The 24,541-nt window shown below is 45.8% G+C and overlaps 1 protein-coding gene and 1 non-coding gene across 4 annotated transcripts in view; both read right to left on the bottom strand.

Annotated features, from left to right (window-relative positions):
* Positions 1 to 640: 640 nt before the first annotated feature.
* Positions 641 to 24,541, bottom strand: part of Kdm3 (Lysine demethylase 3) — a 275,903-nt gene continuing 252,002 nt past the window's right edge. Inside the window, exons 10-18 of one of the 3 annotated variants that reach the window (XM_071703885.1) lie at positions 13,226 to 13,591; positions 10,703 to 12,976; positions 7,908 to 8,130; positions 6,971 to 7,380; positions 6,616 to 6,820; positions 6,091 to 6,239; positions 4,428 to 5,880; positions 4,046 to 4,310; positions 641 to 3,915 (exon numbers count right to left, since the gene is read on the bottom strand). In XM_071703885.1, coding sequence (XP_071559986.1) covers positions 3,597 to 3,915; positions 4,046 to 4,310; positions 4,428 to 5,880; positions 6,091 to 6,239; positions 6,616 to 6,820; positions 6,971 to 7,380; positions 7,908 to 8,130; positions 10,703 to 12,976; positions 13,226 to 13,591 — 5,664 coding nt within the window. In that variant the 3' untranslated portion in view covers positions 641 to 3,596. Of the gene's footprint in view, positions 3,916 to 4,045; positions 4,311 to 4,427; positions 5,881 to 6,090; positions 6,240 to 6,615; positions 6,821 to 6,970; positions 7,381 to 7,907; positions 8,131 to 10,702; positions 12,977 to 13,225; positions 13,610 to 24,541 lie in introns of all 3 variants that reach the window. The other 2 variants (XM_071703884.1, XM_071703883.1) reach the window with 2 other exon arrangements.
* On the bottom strand, positions 7,458 to 7,534 carry LOC139771292 (small nucleolar RNA SNORD36). The gene has a single exon (XR_011717897.1). It is a non-coding gene; the product is annotated as a small nucleolar RNA SNORD36 (small nucleolar RNA).

Below are 24,541 nucleotides of genomic sequence, written 5' to 3' on the forward strand. Positions count from 1 at the left end.
CTTAGTTATGCGCATTTTTTTTCTTCGTTAAGTGATAATAACTGTAATATGAGATAAAATTATAATATAAAATTATTATAATAAATTTCAAGTTGTTTGATGTCTTTACCTGTTGATAAATCGCCAATCCCTCTCCGCAGGAAGATTCCGACAAGACGCCCATTTCTCACTCGATTGTAATGATGTATCGTTATGTTGCAAATTTAATGCAAAATTAAATTAATTCCATTTCTGTTCAACGAAATCAAACGCACTTATCGCGTTGACAATTGTAAAACGATTATTTCCTCAAACAAACAAAAAAAGCGCTCGTCGACAATCAGTACGTAAAAAAAATACACATTTTTGTTGAACGGAAAAATCCAAAATTATTCCTACGTGTCGAAAGCGGTCGTAATCAAACAGATTTAAAAAAAAACATGAGCGAATGGAAACTTTGAGAACAGATAACAAACTCCTTACTTTATCAGAGTAGACTTTGACTCATTAACGCTCTATCTTAACGCGAAATCTCGGAGCTTTAATTTCCGGAGCCATTTAAATTTCAAATGATGACCTCGATGGAGAGAAGTCGTTCTTGCAAACGACCCCCGTGGCCGTCTCGGGAGGGTAAGAGACGCAAATGATCCAAACGCCGGCGTTTCGTAATATAAACATTTTTTTTCTTATTCAAACGTATGGTTCTTACATTTACACAGTACAAAAAATTATACTCAGACCTGCCGGCCCGCGGTTCATAACTGCTATGACTGGGGGCGGCCGGTGGTTGCAGGAGGGGACGCAGGGGGAGGAAAGGGGTGGGTAGAGCGGAACTCTTTTTTTTTCTCTCTCTCTCTCTCTCTTTCTCCTGGGGGGGGGGGGGTGGATATACACACATCTTGCGGGAGGTCGAAGGTCTGTACATTGTTTTAGATACCGTCCATTCCACTCCGCCCCCAATACACGGCCCCTCGTTCTCTCATTCCGTCGCATTTTCACTGGATCGCCACCACGCACACGCACACACGATCAGTTACACCCTTTGCTCTCTCTTTCATCCACGCACATTCTTTCTACCGTTCTCTCCCTTGCTCGCTTCCCGGTTTATCTACGCGTTACTCTTCGGATATTTTTTTTCCACCTTCTCTTTTTCTCCCTTTTTAGCCATTTACACTCGCGCGCGTTCACGTTTGTCGTGTTCTCATATTCAGCAACATTTAAATATCGTATTTTCCGTAATAATTAAACGTAATAATGATAATATGTAATAATTATAATAATGGTATAATAAACTATCTACCTATACGCGTGTAAGGTGTACCTTCTCGTGTTTCGTAAAAGGTTTTGCGTTTACCTGCCTATCGTTACGAGTCCTAAACACTCTTCCCCCGCCTTCGTATTTATATCTGTATACATATACGGATGTATATAAATGTATGTACATACACGTAGCAAGAGGACAAACAATAGCGTCTCGTTTTGCAGCAATAATACACAGAAATACGTCTTCCTAGAACTTTATACAACACCGCCGTTGTGGAGTTAGTACTTTTTGCTTGTTTGCAGCTTATATAGTTCCCACAATCATTACCTATCAACACTAAGATAGTTTAAAAATTTACTCGTTAAATATTAATCAAGTCGTTGTATGCTAGACGAATGTTGAGATCAAAGAAATTGCGGATTCCAGGATGCCAATGATCTTCTTTTTTTTTCTTTATTCTCCTTTTTCTCTTCGCTCCTTTCTTTTCTTTTTCTTTACATATCTGTGTCGAGATTATTCGTCCGTGATTAGCTGACGATTCGGCCGCCGCGAAAATGGCGCGTTAACGACGTTGTGTCCGATTCGAGAACTGCTGCGTCCTGCAAATGTGGCATGTTACAAATATGAACACGGATATCGAAAAGTTCTCATGTACATATTCACTCGCTCGTGAAACGTCCGTCAAGCGAGTTTCAGCGAAAAGGCGGAAAAAGAAAACGGAAGCGACAGCAGTTTTCGAATCGTCAGTGACAGTGCGAATAGCGGAGAGCCTCGTCTCGTTCGCACGACCTGTCACGAAATGATAGGAACTCGGCCCTGTCATCTCTGCGAATTCTGCGTGACTAATTAGTTCCCTTTTTTTTTTGTTCATTCTCTTTTCTACCTACGCATACACGAATACAATACAACGCGCGCATATTACTTAACGTCCCACGTAATTCAACATTGGCACTTCGAAAGTCGTCCCTTTTTTTCGTCTTTCCCCATTTTTTTTCCTTCAAATGTTACTGCAAATAATTTTTTATTCATTTAGCGTGTCTCAGCATCTCGTTTACAATTACATTGTCGCTGTCTTTTCGTTTTATCGTCCGACATAGACGGTTTGTATACGCTTTGACAAAAATAACATATTCATCTTATTAGTATCTCCCGTCCGTTACACGCCGGGTAGTGTCACTGGGTTACGACAACAATGAAACGGTTCAATTCAATGGTGTTTCACATCCGCCGTTACATCTTGGAAAAAGTTAATATCGGACAAGTTGTTTTTCTCTCGTACTTTTTTTTTTCTTCTGATGCCTTACACTCGAAGTGACATACAAAACTTGTAGCACCCCGTCGCTCACATAACCGATACATACGTCGCCACAGAAACACAAAGCATCTCTACGAGAACGTCGTTCTACGAACAATACGAAATGTCTACTTGAATGAAAGGGGAAAAAAATGCGAGAAGGTCTGTTTCTTCCATTGTCGTCGAACCGATTAATTAGGCAGTGTTTTATTCTTTACGCCCTTGTCGCGTGAAACATAGAAGACATGAACGCGAATACGTATCGGCTATCTCTAGCCGGGGTTTTGATGAAATACCGAAAAGCACCAGATCATCAGAGCAGACGATTAAATGGATCCACAGTTATCGCTGATCCAGCTATAATAACTTATAGTCACACCTAATTGCACAAAGGTATTTCTAGATGAACCCCCCCCCCTTTCTCTCCTTCATCTCTGGTAGTTGCTAGCAAAAATTATTACATAATATTTCAATTATCTACATTTATATAATATAGACAAGTGTACGTGTGTATGTACGCGTGTGTGTGTTTTGTGTATGTGTACATATGAATGTATGTATTGGATACAGGCACGATATAATTAATTACAAATAATGTATACGATCCAAAGTCCTTCTGGTATCACAATAGTAATGGACGCGGCATTTTACCTATGCGCGATCCGAGTTACGATTTTCTTTTCACTCGTAATAGAGCTCGTCGGACTTCATGTCCGCGGGCATCTTTTCTCGGGGAAAACCGGGAGAGCAGAAAAGAATTGTATATAAGGAAATTCGAATGAAACAACGTACAACTAATGTTCTCATTGGCTCAGCCAATATCGCAAATCAAATCCTCCGATTAAAATCATTAACTCTTCACAAATATCACAACAAATCTTCGCACCTTCTTTTTGCCACCAATCTTTTTGCGGCAAGGGTGGTTTTCTGCAGATTCTTCCGGTTACGCCAGTCTCGCTGTGTCCGGGAGCGCTGACTGTGGTTCATCTCGCATGGACGACGAGACCCAATCAAGGGAATTATCAATCGGTCTTACAACCGCACAGGGAGGACCTAGGGCTAAGTCTCCTCCTTCACTTTCGTCTCATTGTTAGCCTTGGCGAGCTTGGCGAGAGTCTCCTCCTTAACATTAGCTAGAACGGTCAAAGAGTCCTTCACGGCATGATAAATGATGTTCTTGATCTGAAGCTTGTCCTCGTGATTGGTATGAGTGTCGGACAATGCACGGAATTCCTGGGTCAGGTGGAAGCAATGCGAAACGTTCTCCGGCGACACAAAGTCCTCGGCCACCTTTATACAATTTTGAAGATTACGGACCTGATGTGGCGCGCCAGCTGGCACAAATACTGCATCGCCTAGACACTGAACGATGGCGTACCTGCGATAAGATAAGCAAACATTGTATTAAACAGTGTTTTAATAAAATTACTACAAGCGACGTTCTCTGTCTTCCAACAAATTTTTTAGATAATTATTTGAGAGAATGTCTTGTAAAAAGCGACGCTTACCCTTCAACACCATATTCTCGATACAATCGTTCCCGCAATGGTCCATCCAAATAACAACTCTGGTCGTGTATAGGATCGTGGTGAGGCTCCAAACGAGCTCCGCGTTCTAAGGCAACGGCATTCAAAAGATCTCGAATTTTGTCCGCGTCACGCGCTGCGTAAATGTGCCACAGAGCACCAGGTTTCTCCTTCTCATCGCGAGCGCGTCGACGCGTCAGAATATCACAGCCTGCTTCGTCTATCGCTCTCATCGCCTCTGTCCTAGCTGTAAATGTTTCAATCATTAATTTTCGAAGAGCTAGTTAATACTTTGACAAGAATGTTAGCAACGCAAACGGAATCCCATAAAGACTGTCAGACTAGACATACCAGGAATACGTACCTTTGAGATTTTCCTCGTTATTAACATCCTTTGGCATTCCTACATATACCATAACGTTCACGGCGTCCGAGATATCAAGATGAAGATTAGTCGTGCCTTTGTTGGAATAAAGAGCGGAACCGTAAGCGTTATACATCTTTGGACCCAGATCCGGTCTCACGAAGCAATTAGGCAGACGACTCGCCAGATTCAGCCTGCCATTTCTATGCGTGTATTCGGACAATGGAAGAACCTTCATCAGATCCGTGAATCTCGACGGCAGTAACTCGGCAAAATCTTCACCGGGCGGCCAATCCTTCAATTTCAGCAGCATGGGATTTCCTCGCTCGTCCTTGAGTCGCTTGGAGTAGTACTCGAATCCCTCCCAGAACTTGCGCATCGGCTGATTCGGCACCAGATTGCCGGTCATGCAGTTAACGAGATCGTTCTTCTCGTCGCCGAAATCGCGGGCAAACGAGTCAGGATGCCAGAGATTCATGTCCAACGCCTTGGAGACGTCCGACACGATCACCGGCTGCCCCCGTTTCCACTGATCCTGGAATATTCTGTAGTTGTTCGGATTATTCGGGTCGCTTAACCTCAGCAGCTTGCCGTCGCAGAGCCAGGAGTGCGGCACGTCCGGATAAAGGCTCTGGCTTTCCGTCCCCGTCATAATTCTGATCGGTAACGGCTCGCGACCGCGCTGCATCCACTTGTAGCGTCGCACGAAGTGTTTCAATTCCCGCGGCTTTTCGTCATCAACAAGGCCGCTATCCTTTTCCTTTTTCACGCTGTGTTCAATCACGCTGGATATTACCTCGTCGAGCGTGTCCATCTTCGACTTCTTGCCGGACTTGGCGACGTTGTTCTGCGCGGCATTGTTCACGCCGCCGCCCAAATTGTTCGTAGGCGAATTCGATCTGGATCCGCCGCTACCATTTGACTTGTGCGACGGCCTTATGAGCAACTCCCGCAACGTTGAGTAACCGTCACCATCATCCGAGTCCGAGCTGGATTCTTGTCCGCTGTCGGCCTGATTCTGCAGCGCCTGATTCTTGTCGGGCTGATTCTCCAGCGCCACAGTTGCCAGCCAAGCCAGCTTGTTTTTATCCTCGCCGTTGGTCTTGCTCTCCGATGCGCCATTAGACTCGTTTATCTTCTTCTCCTCTTTTATCTCCTGCTTCACGTTTCCGTTGAGTACGGGCACGGAGTCGCCCTTGATTAGATTTCGAAGGATCTCATTCGGTTGCGATGTGGCTATGAGAGAGCAAGCACAGTGTTGCGGAATTCCCCATTCAGCGCGACATTCGTGCAGGCGCTGGCCCAGTCGCAGAAGACTGTCGCCGGCGATGATCTGCGTGAGCATGAGTCGTTCCGGTTCGTGCACTTGCCTATTCGTGCACAGAAGCCACGAAAAGTCGTCCCTGTCCTTTCCACTTTCGCCCCAGATTTTGACCGTCCCGTTTTTACGTCCCTAAATATATATATTATCTCTATTAATAAACTGTCTTCTTTAAAAGAGAAAGAAACAACTACAAGTTGTTATATTAATTGTCAGTGTTAAAAAGCTCGATAAGTGTTATAATGATATATCACGTTGTATCAATTGAATTATTGTCATCATGTAATTCCCAACATTTAACTGAGAAAAAATATATATACATATATATTTAATGTAACCTACCTTATAACAATCGATGCACACGACAAAGCCGCATTTGCCACAAGCCCAATGATAATTGAACAAGGTAGTCTCGCACACGTCGCACATCTCTCGAACACCCTGGATCACTCGTTTCCACGCTACTGTTCCGTCTACAACCCCCGAACTCGCTGTCAAAAGGTAACCATAATCGATGCGCAAAGCGTTAAAACATGCGAACAAAAGAAATGACACAAGCGACCATGCAGCGTGATATTTAAATAAGTTATAATTTTGCAAAATGATAAAGTAAATCTATGCTATCTTTTGGGCATTATATATAAGGGAGAAACAGTGTAAATAATGTATAAAAAATCAGGTAGTAAATTAAAGATAGTTTAATATGATGATGGTATTAATTTTGATAAAAGTCTTATGTCTTATTAATACGTGCGACACATTTTTATTTATTTGTATTATATGTATGCTATGTGTGCGTTGATTAATATGAAAAATGTGGAAGGTCAGTTCCGAAAAATATGTTGGTAAAAACGAATAAAATTTTACCTTCAGCCATATGTTCTTGGAGAGCGTCCTTCTCTTGATGTAAAAGATCACAGAATTGATCGCCAACCTGCCGAAGCAAACGATGAGCCGTTTCTAAGTCTAGGTCCTCTCGATCTCCCTTGTCCTTCTCGTTTTTCTCGGATTTGTCATCCTTTCCTGTTGTCTCTTGGCTATCTTTTCCCGGTAACCATAATCGAAGATCATCCTGTAACATTGTAACGACAGTTCTCATGTAAGAGCATGCATCTCGAATTAAAATTGTAAGACTATTCTCAATTTAACTGTGTTAATTTAACTGTAACATTATTACGACAAACATAAGCGTCGATCGTCTTTGATAATCTTCATAATTTACCTCGGACGCGTCCTTGTGTGGATCACTGAATCCCGCTATGGCCAATTGTCCGTTTTTGGTATAACGCAGTCTGCGAAACGCGTAGAATCTGCAGAAGATATTCTGAGGAAGGTTCTTATTGCGCTGGTTCGGCGTCCATCGACACTCGCGGCACTTAGCCAACTTCGGAGCCACCTCGAAACAGGCGCCGTCCTGCAGCCAACTCTCGCCGGTTTTCTTCAGTTGCGATATCGGCGGCTTACGAAAGGGATCACCCCGTCCGCCACTTCCGCCCGGGCCGCTGTTACCGCCGCCCGTACTGTCGTCTCTGCGTTCCTTCTTCTGACGGGGTTGTTGGTCCTCGCCTCCCACTTCGTTATTCTTCGTAGTCTTTGGTCTCCTACCACGTTTCCTAGGTTCCTTGTTACTTCCTGCATAACACACCGTGTATCTCGCTTCGTTAGCAAATCTGTTATCACTCTAATCTTTGTGCAATTTTATTACTAAATGCATTCAGTGTTAAAAAGCTCATAATAATAATGTATCACAGTATTATCAAATGTTTTATGTTGTCATCATGTATATATCTTAAAAAATATAATGTATGTGCGTCTCTCGGTGTAATGATATAATATATAATCAGGGAACAGGGTAAGTGCGTAAGATCGAATTAATGAAATTTGAAATGTGGCGAAAAACTCGAAAAAAAAACGTCAAAGATCCAAGAGTTTCTAGAAATCTTTCTTATCTTTAGTCAGAAATTAAATCCCGCGAATTAAGTGCGATTCAAACTGTTTGTCAAGTCACTTCATCAAGTCACTCTTGATTCTCTCGACATCTTTCTCTAGAGAGAAAGAGGAATAATCGTACGATCATGGAACACGAATCACTTACCCTGCAAGTGAATAGTTAGTTCACCTAACGGGAAGTCCATTTACAAGAAGCTACGTAAACTAACCGTTTCCCGAGGAATTGTTGGAATTGGCCGTGGTGTGTCGAACCCTCGACGCAGGCTGAATCGAGCTCAACTGTTCGCTGGTGTCGCTGGCGGAGCCCGCCTCGCTCTCGTTGCTGGACTCGCTGCCCGCGCCAGCTCCGCCGCCCTGCTTGTCCTCCTTCCGCCTCCGCTGATCTTCCGCGGCCGTTTGTTGCCTTCGTGCGGCGCCCTTCTTTCGTTTTACCTACCACAGGGCACAGATTATTAAGTAGTCAGGAAGTTCATGCTCTTGCCGCATCTACCAGCCGAAGCTACTAAACTGGCCACACTACTGCTTCAGCGCTCTACCATTTTGGCACACATCAAGTTTAGAGATCTATTTAAAAATTAAACCAAAAGTTGATAATCACGCATAATGATATTTAGATAGCTCTATCACACACAATCACATCCACGCTACCTCTTAAAGCCATGGCGCATAAGAAAAATTTTAACGGTAAGACTTTAGCGGTAGACAACTTGACCAATCACAGTCAGGTATCCTCGAAAACTTGAGATAACTATTGGTCAATTTGCTTACTGCTTAAGTCTCACTCTGCTCAATCAGAAAAAAGTCATTTACAATCTGAACCGGAGCTAGCCTAATAAACTTTCTGTATATTTCCAACTACGAAAATTTCCAACCTAACCGCACGCCGGTTTTTTGTCGTATTTTTTGTCGAGCACAGTTTGAAACATTTAAATTCTCTATCCCTCCTCCCCTAATTAAATCGATAATCTATTAACTCTTTGATGCTAAGCATCTAAATTACCGTGGCTGCGTTCCGCTATTCACTGCCAGTATTGAAAATCTGTAGTATATGTGAAGTAAATTATAGATTTTCAGTACTGGCAGTGAATATCGGAACGCAGCCTGTAAGGAATTTATTGCGAAAAATATTACTGTTAAAGTTTTTCTATGTGCCGTGGCCCTTGCTCATCGAGTCTATATTTACTCCAATTTCGATTTTATTCCCGAACAAGTTTACAAACTTCCAAAGCGATTTCAAGTCAAATTATAAATAAAAAATCGATCCATCTTGCCTAAATTCCTCTTTCCAACGTGCTACTGAATAATCTCTTTGTTCCGATGCCTCTTCCGAGAACGTGGAGCATTGCGTGGAGCATCGCGTGCCAAGTGTGATATAATTACTCTTTTCGAAGCACAATTCGATATTCCGCTCGAGAGGCATCGGAATGTTCAATCTATTGTAATTTGAACTCGACTCGATCGCGGAATACCCCGGTGAAATCGAAACTACTGTGCGAGCATCCCGAAGCACCTTGCCGAATGGAGGTTAGGTTAACGAGCGCGACGAAAATTCTGAGCAACGAAGGTATTTACCCCTCTGGAATATCTATCCATGGCGAGAATCCTGCCGGTCGCGACCAACGTGCGATGCTCGTCGTGCAAATAACGCCCGATAAGTGGCTAATTGATTGTTTATAACGATACGCGAGAGGAACACTTGTTACACACTCGCGCGAGCGTCCGACGTCCGTTACGTTTCCCGTGATTCATGCACGCCTTACGTAGGAAAATGGCGCCCTTGCGCGGACATTTAAAACTCGGTTCACTGCGCGTGCAACCCGGAAACGGAAGAGAAGTAAGCAACGCTCCAATTTTGAAATAGCCCATTCCGTCAGAATCAAAGCGTAAGTCCAAACATACGATTTATATAATAAAAAATACATCTGAAGAACGATATTTCGCCACTTTAATTTTTAGAAACGATACTTCGGTTTTACTCCCTAACGTCACGTTAATATATTAATTAATAGATAATAAATAATATTGAAAATTCTATTGTATGCATTGTCTGTTACAAAATATATTAATTAATAATAAATTGAAAAAATTAATACATTACAAATTTTATTTTTAAAATAACAATATGTTCAGGCACATATATCCGCTTTAATATCAGATATAAGACTTTAATCATAAATTTAATGGCGACATTCCGATAATAACAATAATAAAAAGTGAATACTCGAGCTCGGTTTTTTTCTTTCATAACACGAGATGACAACTTTTTTTTCGAACTGCAAATATTCACGATGATCAAGAGTTTTTTCTTCTATAACAGTTGCAAATTAAGAACTACGGCATAGCAAATAAAACTACTCCATATTCATGCTTCTATGATTTCTACAGGTCTCTTATATATGAAATTTATTGCCCGAAGGCACGATACCGATACAAAATAATGAACTTCATCAATTCCGACTGTATAATTAGACGAGTGATTAATGCTAAAGTTTTTAGTAAACTTAATGCTCTCGATTTATTCATATATTCACTCGCTATAAGATAAAAAATATATCACACAAAACAGGAACAATCATCTGAAATATACTACCTACGATTATCAAGAAAATATTAAGTAGTTTAATAAGTAACATTCTGTTATAAAATATATTAGATAACATATTATTAAAGAGAATTATCTTATACATCTAAAAAATGTACAATTGCAGATATTTCTGTATAAAGATAAAACATTTTAATCAATAAAAATCAGATCTAATAATCATTAGATTCGACGATTATACCTCTTTCGTATATCTTATTATTATATATTTTTATAAAATTTATGATAAATCATAATATTACATGTCATATTATTACATGTTATTCAATGAGGGAAAATAGTCTTTGAGCAAACTAGGTAAGCGTGTACTAAACTACCAGCACAGCATACGCACTCCAAATTGCAAATAGTGACTTTTAGCAACAACAACGACTACCGTAAGCGATCTGTATAGATAGATACCTTGGGTGGCTTCCGTTTGGGCGGCGACTTCCTCTCCGGGTCGCTGCTGGACGAGTCCTCCTGCGGGGTCTTGCTGGTGTCGGTGGCGTGACCGTTCAGCGACTCCTTGTTCGCCGGTTTTCGGCCGCTCTTGCCGGTAACTTTGCTCTTGTTGATGCTGTTCACCGCCATGCTACCGATATTGTGGATCGAATTCACCGCGCTGGGCAAACAGGTGGTTGATGCGTTGCTGTTGTTCGCATTTGACGACGCGTTGTTGCTGTCGCGATCCTTGCTATTCGACGACGGTGTCTCGCGGGAGATGTTGAGCGGTAACGTGACGCTGCTGGCCATGCTGGTGGTGTTGGTGGTGTTCTCGGTGCCGTCCTCGCACCTCGAATGTCTCTGCAGCCACGCCTTCTTCAGTTTGTGCACTGGATAGCTGGTACTGCTGGGCGGTCTCGGCGCCGGACTGTTGCACTTCTCGCTGTCGGCGTTGCTGGGATTCGTCTTGGCGGGCGTGCCAGGCGCACTGGGCACCGGGCTGGGTGCCGTGGACGGCGCCGGACTGGGAATGGGCGCGGGGCTTGGTGCCGCGCTCACCGGTGCCGGATTCAACGAACATACGCTGCCGGTGCTAGAGGGTCGTACGGAGCCGTCGCCGCTGGCGGTTCCCGGGGCCGGGCTCACTGCCGTCACCGTACGCTGCTCCTGCGTCGTCTGACTGTTCGGCTGCGCTAACAATGCCGCGGTGTTAACAACTGTAGTGATGGACGTGGCGGCCGAGGCGATGAGCGGACTGGGTTCGCTCACCCTTGAAAGAACGGGTGGACCGACGGACTGCAAGGACAATGGTTGCGGTTCCTCGGTTCTTCGCTTCTTACAAACTTCTAACGACACCGGCTGGCCACTGGCGTTGTCACACAACAGCGGTGTCGGCGCTTTCCTCTTGGGCGACCCTGACCTCTCCACTCCGAGGTCAAGCGGTTGCGTCTGGAAGGCCGCGGTGATCTGGGACTGCGCGTGCTGCAACGTCTGACCGGGCTGCTGGTGCGGACTGGTATTGAGATGCGCGGGATGAGCGATCGGCCTTGAAAGCGGCGCCGAGGCAGCCGTGGGCGGCGAGCCGTGCAACGTCGGCGGCGGCAGTTTCGCGCCCGGCAACGAGCCGGCGAAGCCGCGGCTGTCGTAGACGGACCGGCTGTGCGCGGGCGGCGGCAACGGCGGCGGTGGCGCCCCGTGATGATGAGGCACTTGCTGGTAAGGCGAGCTGCCGGCCTTCGAGGTCAGCGGTATTGGCGCGGCGACAGGCGTTTCAGAGGCACGGCAGACCGGGGTACCGGTCATAATGCCGGAGTTAGGCTTGCCGTAGATGTGCGGCGGCGCCGGGCTGCTGACTTTCGGCTTGGAGCCGGCCGGCGGCGGCGCGGCGTAGTGCGACGCCGCCGTCGGCGAGGCCGTGGGCGGATGCGGATGCGGGTACGAATACGTGGACTTGGCCGCGCCGTACGGCAGACCCGCGGCTTCCGGCCTGCTGAGATAGCGCGATTCAGGCGGCGATGGATGCGGAGGTGGCGGCGGCTGATGTGGATGCTGCGGCGGGGCATGCGGGGACTGACGGGGATTGTGCGAGTGCAGGCGCGGCTCGGGCTGCGCCGGCGGCGGTGGATGGCCATGCGGACTCGGCAGTTGCGTCGTCGTCGCACCGCCGCTGCCACTGCCGCCGCGGTGGTGACTCGCGGACGACGCGATGCTCTTCACCGCCTGTAGACCGTCCAAGTGCGCGGGATGCAGATGATGCGGGCTCTGCGTCGGGCTCCTGTATTCGTACGCCGACGACTTGTGCTGCGGTGCTACCGACTGGACGTTCATATAAGGCATTATCTTCGGGCTGGACGAGTGTTGTTGTGGCGCTGGGGTCTTCGGCAGCTCCCTGCCCTCGTTCTTCACGATCACCGAGCTCTTGTGGTCCGACAGTAGGGATGGTGGATTCTGCAGCACCTCTCTGCCGTGATGGTCCCTCTCGAGGCCGCCGGTCAGCTCGCTCTTGCTCGACAACGACTTGTGCGGCCCCATCTCGTTTTTTAACTTGAGGTCATGCAAATACGTCGTGCAGGGTGGCTGCGCCTGATACGTCGAATAGTTGAACAGGCTCGGCTCGACTTTCGGTAGTGAATGCGTCGGTCCCACTATTGGCCGATCTCGAGCGGAGACCTGTAACGATGATTTCGACGTCCGCGAGTGCGCCGGTGGTGGCGGGTACTCGACTTTCCCGGGCACGCTCGAAGGTCGAACCTGAAAACACCGTGTTACGTTTATAAAACGATCCATCGCGATGTAATCACTAGTCGCAAATTAATATTCAATTTTAACACTTTCTAATTCTACTAAAATAATTAAAGTCGAAGGGATCGAGATATGATAATATAATGCAATAAGTCTCCTATATCTTTCGCATTTTTAACGAAATCCATCGTCGCCGAGAGATCAAGACAACAGTCCACTCGATCTTCCCCTCGAATATATCACGCGGAGATCGCGTACCTGTTGAGCCGACGGTGCCGTGGTCGCGTAATAGGCGACTCTTTCCCTGGCCTCGGCCCTCTCCCTAGCCTCGGCCTGCCGGTGCATCCTCTCAGCCGCCGCCATGCCGTGGTCCCGCTGGTGGCGAACTTCTCGTTCCCGCTCGCGATCCCGCGCCTCCCGTTCCTGTTCCTCACGCTCCCGCTGCTGCACCTGCTGCTGCGCGATGCTGACGGGATGCGCGACGGCGGCTGCGGCGGCGGACCCGCCCGGTGGACCGCTGGGATGATGGTGGCTAGAGACGGGGTGACCCGTCAACGTCCCGTGCGTCCTCGACTGCTGTACTTGCATGAAAGCGGGCCATCCCATCGACGACTGCATGTTCCTCTGCGGGACATAAGACACCTACTTCAATCAATACTGCCAATCGTTTTCATCGCTTATCGCTTAACGATTCATCAGAGATACTGTTTGTGACGAATGCTTTCTTCATATCTCGCGTTTTATCTAAAATTTAGATAAAACGCGAGATATGACTAAAACTACGTGACCTACAAGATCGATTTCCGAAAATTGGAAAGGCATTGCGCAAGAAGCTTGATCGAGAATGATAGTATTATTCTCCGACTGTCAACAATACTTTTATCAATCTTCTTTAAAAAAAAAATGTTAGCTATTCAAAAATTTTAAACGTGGATTAAAGGGTTACCATTTTACGATTATGACTTCCTTTTATATCGCAAATGTAAAACAATATTTGCGCGAATTATTTTCATCATACGAGTATATACGTACATGTGCATATCAGTGCCATTAGATCTGTAATTTATTTTAAGGAGGATTGGAACGCGCACAATTAGCATAGCTGCGAGAGAGATCTTCGGTAAGAACTTAAAATACGATGATTCACACAATGTTTACAAAAAGAACACTTATAATATATAAATTTACGTTTATGCACTGTGCATTTCGCGGCGTCCTTCGCACATGTTCCAAAGTCAATGTTTATCGTTACATTCTGTTGTTATGCAAATACCGCAGTCCAGACGGCACGTCATTCAATTGTCGGGCAAATAACGAGCAAACACAGACGGTGTCACGCGCGTGTGCAATAATTATTGTCCATTACGTTCCACGAGGCAGGGGCGTGCGACGCGAGGGGGAAAAAAATGATTACCGACACAAATACCGATTTTACAGCCGATCCGATCGCGATTCGCGGTAACTCGCGCATCGGACGAGCGCGTCCGAGTGGTTTATCACGCACTGGCGCGAACTCTCCCGAGATAACACGTACCGTTCGCGTGATTGCTCCAAAATCCTCGTCAGCGAAAGTGTTTTTCATTAACATACGGAGATACGTGGTGTACTAACAAAAAAACACGAATAACTTGCATATATCTTGCCGGGAACTTTCCGCGTGTGTCATCGGGTCGCTTAATCTGCGGAGTATAAAACTTCTCCCTCTTGCGTGTCGTAACGTCGCGCGCGCGCGCGATCAAGACCGAGTGTTCACACTACCGTTAAATCAGTGTCGCGACAGAAGGGAGTGACTGCTCGAGTAACGGTGAGAAATTCAATTTTTTATTTCCTAACTCGATATGCGAGTGCCACGTGGCAAACGGCTAATTGATTTGCGAAATACGAATGCTGACTTCGCGACAGGTTTCGAGTTACGTGAGAGGTTTGGGCGAAAAACACGAGACGTCTACGACGGGATGCCGGAGTGTCCGAGAAAAGTGAACTGGAGCGACGACGTCCAGAGTATTGCCGTGACTGCCGTGAGAAAGAGAGGCGCGAGGATTCGTGTGATTAACTTCGCGCGAGATTGCGCGTCCGGACCGACTGACTTCGTTAATGCCACCGGCGCGGCGCCGTGAGAGGCCTCGAAAATAACTCCTCGCGAAGTTGTCGGACGAACTTCGACGTGTAACTAAGTAATTTCCCCGGGAGGATCAAACAAACAGCTTCCGCCGGTTGCCGACGCTCGTCGATTAAACTCCGTCGGGGAACTCGTTTCTGGAGCGACTGGAAGGTTGTAAATTAATGTAATCAAGTAACCGGCACGTAACGAGGCAAAGGAGGACGGTAAATATTGTTTTCCTGTTTTCCCCGGGATTCGAAATCTCGGTAAATACGTCGGTCAGCGGAAGTTGCGAGGCAATACCACCCGAATTCGCGTAGCGTGTTAAAATTTCTCTCCAAGAGAGTTGATAATTCGTCAAACCTTTACCGTTCTGATTGCAAATAAATCGAATTATTCCAAGTGCGGTACTTCACTCTAGAATAGAAAGATATCCGGTAAAATTCTAAAAATTTATTTACAGAAGGATTTGAAGAAACTTATCCTTCGATTACAAAATAAATAATAAAGAGAGGTAACTTCACTTTAAAAAGATTCTCCAATTCAAAAGAGACTCCCATATTGATTTGCAAACAGTTTCTACAGTTTTCATTATTGGTGACCTACTTTGATAAAAATGCTTCGACCTACTATTTTTCCTTTAAAATACAGCATATAGGTATCACGTATTTCTTTTCCTCGAGGTGAGGTAGGATCAAGGCCGCGTCAAGGCTCCTCGTAGGAAGAAAGACGTCGACGTCGCGCGTCCTTGCAAGACGGTAAAATTTTACGAGGCCGGGAGCAGGGAGCTTCGCGAAGCCGCGAATCTAATTATAGGCTCGCGAGAAGAAGGTTTACTATGCTAATCGAGAGACGCGAAGTAAATGTCAACCCACATTCTGTTTACCTCGACGCTCGCGTCATCGCTTCGCGTCGTCGTCGCGGCGTTTTATGCTCGACGCGTCGCGTCCTTACAAAAAGAAGGTGTAACGAGGGCGATGTGGCACACAAGAGCGCCGGCAGGAGTCCTCGTTAAAAGTGCTCGGCAAACGTAACGTCACGCCCCATGTCACATCTAACCGCGCGCGGATACCAAACCCGCCGCCGCGCGTTACATCACACACGTACACGCCGCTTATCTACAAGCCGCTTATACAGGCGCTTATCTATAAAAGAGGAGAGAAAAAAAAGAGAGACACACGCACGGAGCTTTGCACTCGGGCATAATAGAAGCTGTTTACATTCCTTGTCATCGGCGCGCGCGGATGAATTATAATCACGCAACTCCCATGCGAAACGTTACGTCGCCTCTGTTGCGACACTCTATAAATATTCCATTCCCGCATTCCCCCGCTGTTCGCCAAGCGGACACCTCGCGCGCGCTCATCGAATGACAATCCGGTCGTTCGGCCCGAACGGACAGGGATATACAATTTCACTTGTCTCGTTATCCGGTGCTTCAAACACTCGCGAATAATCGCGCGACGTGCGGTGGCTTCGGTATTACACTTGAGCATGCCACCGGGTATGCGGGTCGCGCCGCGATGTAGGACGACGGACTGCGAGAAGTGCGAGAGAGCCGGCGGGCTGCCGGTGGCGGCGCGAGAGCGGGTGGAACGGAGACGGATTATGACCGATTGCACGTAATAAAAGCGACGTGCCATTCAGAGTCAATCAAGTGCCGCTCGCGCTATTGGTTCGTTGACTTTCTCCTCTCCTGCTGAACTCTCAACCCGCGCCGATTAACTTCTCATGCGAGACACGCGCGCGGCTTTTTCACCGTCTCGTTCGCACCGTCGAGTGTATACACGCCGTTTACTGCCCGCGAGGAGATTCCCGCCGCCTCTCGTCTCGTTACAAGGGAAATATATCAACCAGGGAGGAGGGAGCGGAGAGATTTAGCAATTGCCATCCGCCGGCTGCGGGAGGGACACGGGCGAAGTCACGTTCACGGTGCGAATGGTAATGTAATCCAGAATAGAAATCACCACGGCGATTCGTAAGTTGGTTTCACGGGACACTCGCGTTCATCGTACGCGGAATACACTACTGAAAACTTTCTAATCACCATCCCGGATTTATATTCACATCCATCGTATATACGAAAAGCTCTTACATTGCGCGTTGCGCTAAAATAAGTTTAGATATTAAAATAGATATAACAGGTTTTACCGTTTGTAAAAAGTAATGTGGCAATTTCTAAATATCATCATTCTAATATCGCATGTACATTGTAATATTATAAGTATCAAGATCAAATTTTTATTTATAACGGTATACAAATAAGTGAGTCATCGATATGTGGATGAATCGTTAAAAACAAATAATAAAGCGATTGATATATCGTTCAAAATGAGTATACGCAACAAGAATTGTTACGTATCCTTCCCGCTAGATTCTCTCAACGTCTAAAACAACGCCATAAATTTCTTACTACCTTCCTACGTGCTATCGCTCCGATTACCTCGCTTATCGCGCGCACCTTCATCGCGTGTGTTATTACAGAGAGGAAATGATTTGTGCAGATAGGCACAGGCTGAGTCATATCCAAGGAAAGTTTAGATCGTCTCGTAACACGATCGACACAACAACAATCGCGTGTATCGCGCTCGCAGAGCGGGACCGACCCGCGGATCTCGCGCGGAGGGTGTCGCGTGTATCGGAAATTGCGCGTAGGATATACGTGATCGTACTTCAAACGCGTTCCCGAAGTAATTACGGGTCGCCGAGCCCGAAGTACAGTTTTTCCCGCCAAGGACATCCGTCAAACGGTACGGGATTAACGATTATAACGGCACCGGGCACTGCCACGACGCTGATTATCCAGCTTTTACGAGCGCTTGTCCTTGAAGCGATCGCGAACACTGTTGATATTAGTAGATTAGGGATCTTAAGTTGCTCGTTACCGCGTGAGCGGGTCCCGAGGGAAAATCGATTCGCGTCGCTCCCGGACGTGAAATGTAGCACTTCGATTTTAACCCGAAGCAAGTATATTTCTAAAGTACGCTTTTCGTAATAACTTTTGTTCGCACAAGAACTTTTCTCTTCTGCTTCTATTTCTCGCAACGTCAAACGCTAAGGAAAGATATTCACAGGAATCGAAAGACAATTGAGGATTGCTTTTGTAAAGAAGTAGAGAACCGTTTGAAATATCCGATGCACAAAGGCAATCATAAGCCTCCTCTTTTCCTTTTCGCGATATTACCTATATCGCGTGATATCTTTATTTATTACGCAATATAGCATAGGTAACGTAAATAACTTGTGAGACAATATAGATCTATTGTCCATCTGTTACCGACCATGAAAATGATGGACGGAACAAAATTCTAGATTTTCCCTAAAGAAACAATAGCAAGAACGGGACCTTCTTTCTAAGAAAAATATATGACTACCTTCTTGTCAATTCCACTTTTGTCGCCTGTAAATTTCTTTGCGTAAGCCGTAGAAGAAACATCGATTATTTTCGCTGCTCAAACTAAAGACCTTTTTACTTGTTTTTCTTTCGTTACTTAAAATTCCACGAATTTATTTATATCGAGGCAGATAAGGAACGCGTCTCATTGTAGAAACAACTTTCATCAATCGCTAATCAGTCATCGAACGTCGCGAGCAATAATCGAAGGCACGATAAGCATTCCCGCACTTTATCGATCGCAGCAACGATAAGGCGTTATCGTCATTGATTTGTAAGCACTATGCGACTGTCAGATCGATACGCGGATAAACCTGTTCCTTCGTAGAAATACGAGTCGTTCTGAAACATTTCGAGGTAAATTGCTTTCGTTTCGCCCAGAATAAACACCGGCGAGAATCCAGCGATCAGCGATACGTCGCTCGCCGGGTTTCGCGACACGTGAGAACTTCATTTAAATCATTCGCCGATAACTCGTTATCTGGAATCCGTGACCTCCGACACTCTGGATACCGAGCAATGACGATTGTGCAACTGGGCAGGGAAAAAGAAACAGGCGGAAGCGAGCGGATTTCGTCACGCAATGATTTATACTGATTTACACTGATTCGAAATTCCGCTACGTGGCATTAAAAAAAAATTCTTTTACGTAATATATGCGAGAGATGATAAATCACAAGCGCGAGCGTGCGCGCGTGTCGAGAGATGAATAAACGTATAAATAATTCACAGCTATACGTGTGCAAACGCGGTTTGAGAAAGAGCCCCCCGCGCGACCGAGATCTCGCTTTCCTTGAGCGCGTTTCGCGGGTGCGCCGCCGCGCCGAGCGAAATTATTCCGATCGTTATTTCCACGTAAATGGCACGGAGACGATATAGCGCCGGCTTTTCACGGAAACGGCAATACCAGTCGAGGTAATAATGCGAAATCCACGGACGGAGACGCGACCTTCGGCGAACACTCGGCGGAAATCGAAGCCGGTACGATTTCGACGGTGTCGTATTATATTTTGCAAGAATCGCGCGAAATCGCGCGGGCGCCGCGTAAAAGGAGACGCTCGTTAAGCACGCGAAATTGAAACGTGGTAGCGAATTCGCGGTGAGTTTCGCGAACGTGAGGAACGCCTGGAGCGAGGAGCGCTATCTTATCGCGTTATAGACGGCGCGAGAATATTACGCCGCCATCGTAAACAGATAACGGCAAGATAAGTCTTTGATAAGGAAGAAGACGAAACGAAGACCATTCGGTTTATTTTTACGACCGCGCAGACGCTCGGCGTCGATACGACAAAGACAAAAAAAAAAGAGGAGAAAAAACCTGTGCCTTTCACCTGTACACTCGCCCTCGATCGAACGAAAAGGATCGCTCGAGGATGAAGTTACGACTCGAGTACCATCGAGCAAATCAGTCGTGAGATACGACCATAATTACACGTTTGACGACGTGACGAATGTTAAAAAAAGACGACGTCTTAAACTCGTTCACGTATCGACAAATGCATATTTTACTGTCATGAATATTCTCGAGACACTCTTATTACTGAAAGAGGAAAAATATCTCTCTCCTTCAGGCACAATTAAAATAAAAAATATTAAAAACTTCGGATTAGGTCCAATTTAAGAGTTTCTACGATATATTTAACACTTAACAAATCTCATACAAAGACGCGAAGGCTTCGTGTTAAATATATATAAAATTTTTAATTTTAGACTTTCGCGAGACTTACAAGTAATACGATAATCAGTTGTTCTTAATTCCGTATATTTTTGCTCCGTGTGCCTTTCACTCTTACCTTCTCCCCATATTAATACTTTTAAATCTGTTTCGCGTAACAATTGAAAATAATACTTTAATACGTAAATATCAACCGATATGTTTACAACACAGAATAAATAAATATTGATATTTTCGATCATTGGGCGGAATCTTACATTTAATAATAATTTTTTTTAAATCTTATATATTCTGCTTTTATGCACAATGCGCGATTACTACTTGGAACGCAATTTCATGTACTGGAAATGTACCGTCATATACCATTATTACCATCGATATTTATTTCTTTTGTGTTGAAAATAATATAACGCGAATATTCGACATATACGCAACTGCGCCGTACTCGAAAAAAGCTGCGCCAAGCAGTTTGTAAAAGGCTAAATTCGCTGACGACACTGTCGAGGAAGCCTGATTGGCTTCTTATGCGATCGGATATGCAACACGAGGAACGTCGACTACCCACACCTCGGATTGTTGTATCACCGTCGCGATTCCGCGCTATCGTCTCCACTAGCACACGCGCAGACGGTGCTTCGTAAGCTTTCCGTCCAAGTTTCGAGCGATAAATCTAAAGGCCACTCGTTCAGCAAAAACTTGATACTACATCACACCGATCGTCTTTCCTAAATCAAATATTTAATTTCTACGCCGGGAAGAATTATTTAGCCCTCCGTTTTCTGTGTAACGAAGAGGAAAGGGATCGAGTTCAACGCTTATCGCACGAAATATTTTATGTATTCGAATCACAGATGATTGGGAATAATTCACGCGCCTTTGTCGAAAAAATTGCAAAAATATAGAATACCAGATGACCAGTAAATAAATCAGTATACAATAATCAACCATCATGGCGTCATGTACACACGTCGGGCAAACGCCGTGCTACCCATTCAATGCCGGATGCCTAACGGGATCTTTGAATTTCTATTGTGCGTCTCTATTCAGCCCCGGCACAATGGCACACAGAAACGATTATTGTATGAGCCTTTGCGCACAGTTGCGGATACGCGGCGTCAAAGAAAATTCATCCCGCGTACCTGACCTCGCGCGGTCTCGAGACGCGTATATCGCACAATTACGGCGACGTTAACTGCTACAGTCGGCTAACTGTCGTATATCGCGAGAAATTAGCGAAAGACGGCAGCTCGCTGTAACGCTAATGAATACGTCTCTGAATTTCCCACCGCGGCATGTTTCATCATTGCAAAACGTGTATAAGTGCGCTTGTACCTTTTACGCTATACGCCACGGACAAAAGGATCGCGTTGTAATTCTGGCCAAACATTTACAGTTGTATTGCGTAAAAGAGATTTATATACTTCCGCGAAAAATTTATGAAATTATGACTAGTCGAAAGTACAGGCTTATGTCACGTGAGGAACGATCGTAAAGATCTCGCGAAGGATACGCGACATTGCAAGATGCCGAGCACAGCATTAATATCGACGTGATTGAGGTATCGATCTACCGAACGACGTCTCCCGTCCTTTCTTGCGACGGGGAAACCTGTCCAAGGTCCGCGTAGCAGCGGTGTAATTATAAAGCGCCGGATTGCGTTCGACGAAACTGACCGTGTCATTAATTTCCAGCCGGCACATGGCACTCCGCGAGCCGACCCGAAAACCTTGACTCACCCGCGGGAAGCGAGAAGAAAAAGATCCGGGGAGAGAGAGCCGGAGAGCTCGTTACGCAACCCGTTGAAACGCGCGAGATGGCGTAATCAAGGTTTAGTACGGCCTGCTCTTGTGTACCGGCTCGAGGGGCCCTTCACTCCTCAATCTAGACAAGTCGATTTCGATTTATTAAGTACGTCTTTCATCTCCCCGAGATCTCCGAGAAGATAATCAGGATCGGTAATAATATATGCGATAATAATAAATGCAAGCACGTGCGTTATTACGACAACGCTGACTTAAGGTATATAAACGTTATCGGTGTACAAAGACGACAGCACGATTATGATGACGTGCAATCGTTTAGTTCGATATTCTTTATCTGATATTTCTTCGGCTCGTCCTTTCATTTCCTCTTCTGCATTGTCATCTTCCCTTTTCTTCTTTTCCACCGTTATTTTTGGCAAAATAGAAATCTTCTACCTGCATCTGCCACATTCTTCCTTTTTAAATTCTAAGAATAGTATTTAAGAATAGTATGTGCCTTTCGCTTTGAGTTCTACCTAACATGTACATTATGCACCATGTCAAATCTGTACTATTATATTATGTCAAATATCTTATTCAAAAATAACTAGCGTAACAATTGATCAATTCAGTCCTTCCTCTGCTCCGTTTTCTTCGCTTACTTTACTTAGTTTACGAAGCCCGGTAATCACGCGAATTTTAATGTCATCGCACGCGTGTAAATCGCGGCGGTCAAAGGTATCGGCCTCGACGACCTCCGCGCGCAACGCGACGCGACCTTCGCCGCGATCGCGTTGCGCGTCGCGCTGCCGCGCGCGGACGGTGTCGCCGACCGCGGAGGAAACACGCCGCGCGCCGTCGAGCGGATATATCTAACGGGTCGCCCAATTTACACCCGACCCCCGCCGTGCCGCGCGCGAGAGAGAAGAGCGCCTCCCTTCCACGGTGTAACACACGCGATCAAACGAGATTAGAGCCCACACACTGCACGCGTGTGTATCCGTGCGTGAGCTCGTACGCGGTCGTAACTCGGGACTAATCCGCCTAACGCCGTCCGTTACGGACTCTCTCGAGCTCCATATGCGGTTGTATGTTCACCGCGTATTACGCCATCGTGTGCATGTATGCTCTCTTCCTCTCCCTCTCTCCCTCTCTCTCGCGAGCGCATACATATATGCATTAAGCCGCGGTGCATATGGTACGTGGCACCGTACATACCCGTGTACATATATACGGATGCCGTGTGTGACCCGCTTACGCGAGAGAACGCGCGACTTGCTTTCACGTATATTACGGATAACTGTACTGCCAGGGAGAAAAACAGAAAGAGAAAGAGAGAGAGAGACTGGTCGGTCGCGTGCACGTGTGCGTGACACACGTGAACGGGCGAACGCACACACGCGTAAGTACGTATGCACGCGCATGTAAGAAAGAGAAAAAGACGAGCGCGATATTTATGCGCGCGTACGACGCGCGTTCGAGGAGGAAGAGCCGAGTGTTTCTCACAGACACGTACACACGCGGATACGGTACGTGGACAACGCGGTAATTAACTCCGCCACGGGATTAGAAGGCGTGGGTACGCCGACGGGCAAATTCACGGCGAGCGAACGCTAACGGCGAGGCGAGGAAACGTGACGAAATTCCGAGTGCAACCCGGAATACGGCCGTCGTTCCTAAAGGAAGACGATCGCGGATGTGTGTTGCGTTACGTTGCGTTGCGTTGCATCGCACAGCTCGTGATTCGCGTTTACGTTACGATGCGAATTCGCGATACCACTCATTTCTCGCTCGGAGTGTGTCGATTGCGTGGATGACGAATGCTAGGGATGCAGAGAAAAGATGGAAATATCAGAGATGGAAATTTAAGACATGTATACATCGAGATCCTTTAAGAGATACGAAAGAAGTATTTGTTTTGAGTATGCGCGACCTGTAAAATTATAATTATATTACCGAAATGAGAATAAAATTCTCTATTACTGCTCAACTTCGCGAGACCGAGTTTATTTTGAGGCCCGTCGGACTAAAAATATCAGCATATTTCATATTTCCCTGTAATATATAATTACTCTATAATTAGGAAATTATAATTCCATATGTACGCCTACAAATTAATTAATATATTATGATATTACGTGGGCGAGAGGTAGACATCATCACATCAGTCTTACCGTCTTACGACTTCAATTACTTCGAAATATCCGCTACAGTGTATCTGCATCGTAATTCTGTGGGAATGTTCGCATCGAACTCTTTGTATCTGTCTCGACTAACTTTATGCATTCTTGCGTTCACAGAAAGAGGAAGAGACGCACTAAAAGTCGCAAATAATGAAACGATAATCCAGCGGTTCAGCATTTTTCTTAATCCGCATTTGAAAGAGACCATCATTCACGTTTCTCGCTGCGAAAGGAACTCGAACAGCGACGGATCATCCGTTGCGAAAATATTGCAGAGGAAAATCTACTCAGGCCGATGATCATGTACACCGGAGTGCGCGCCCCGGCGACTCTATTGTTGCGAACCGCCGTCGCCCGGAGTGCATAATTAATGACCTTCGTGCCGGCGAGTTTTGCATTGCAAATGCCACTCGCGAAACGTTCGCACGCACGTATGCATGTATGTATATGTATGCGCACACGCGTATCCGTGCCGGGAA

Source organism: Temnothorax nylanderi, unplaced genomic scaffold (genome assembly GCF_030848795.1).
Source record: "Temnothorax nylanderi isolate EJ_2023f unplaced genomic scaffold, tnyl_v1.0 TNYL_tig0037_pilon, whole genome shotgun sequence".
NCBI classification, from domain to species: Eukaryota; Metazoa; Arthropoda; class Insecta; order Hymenoptera; family Formicidae; genus Temnothorax; species Temnothorax nylanderi.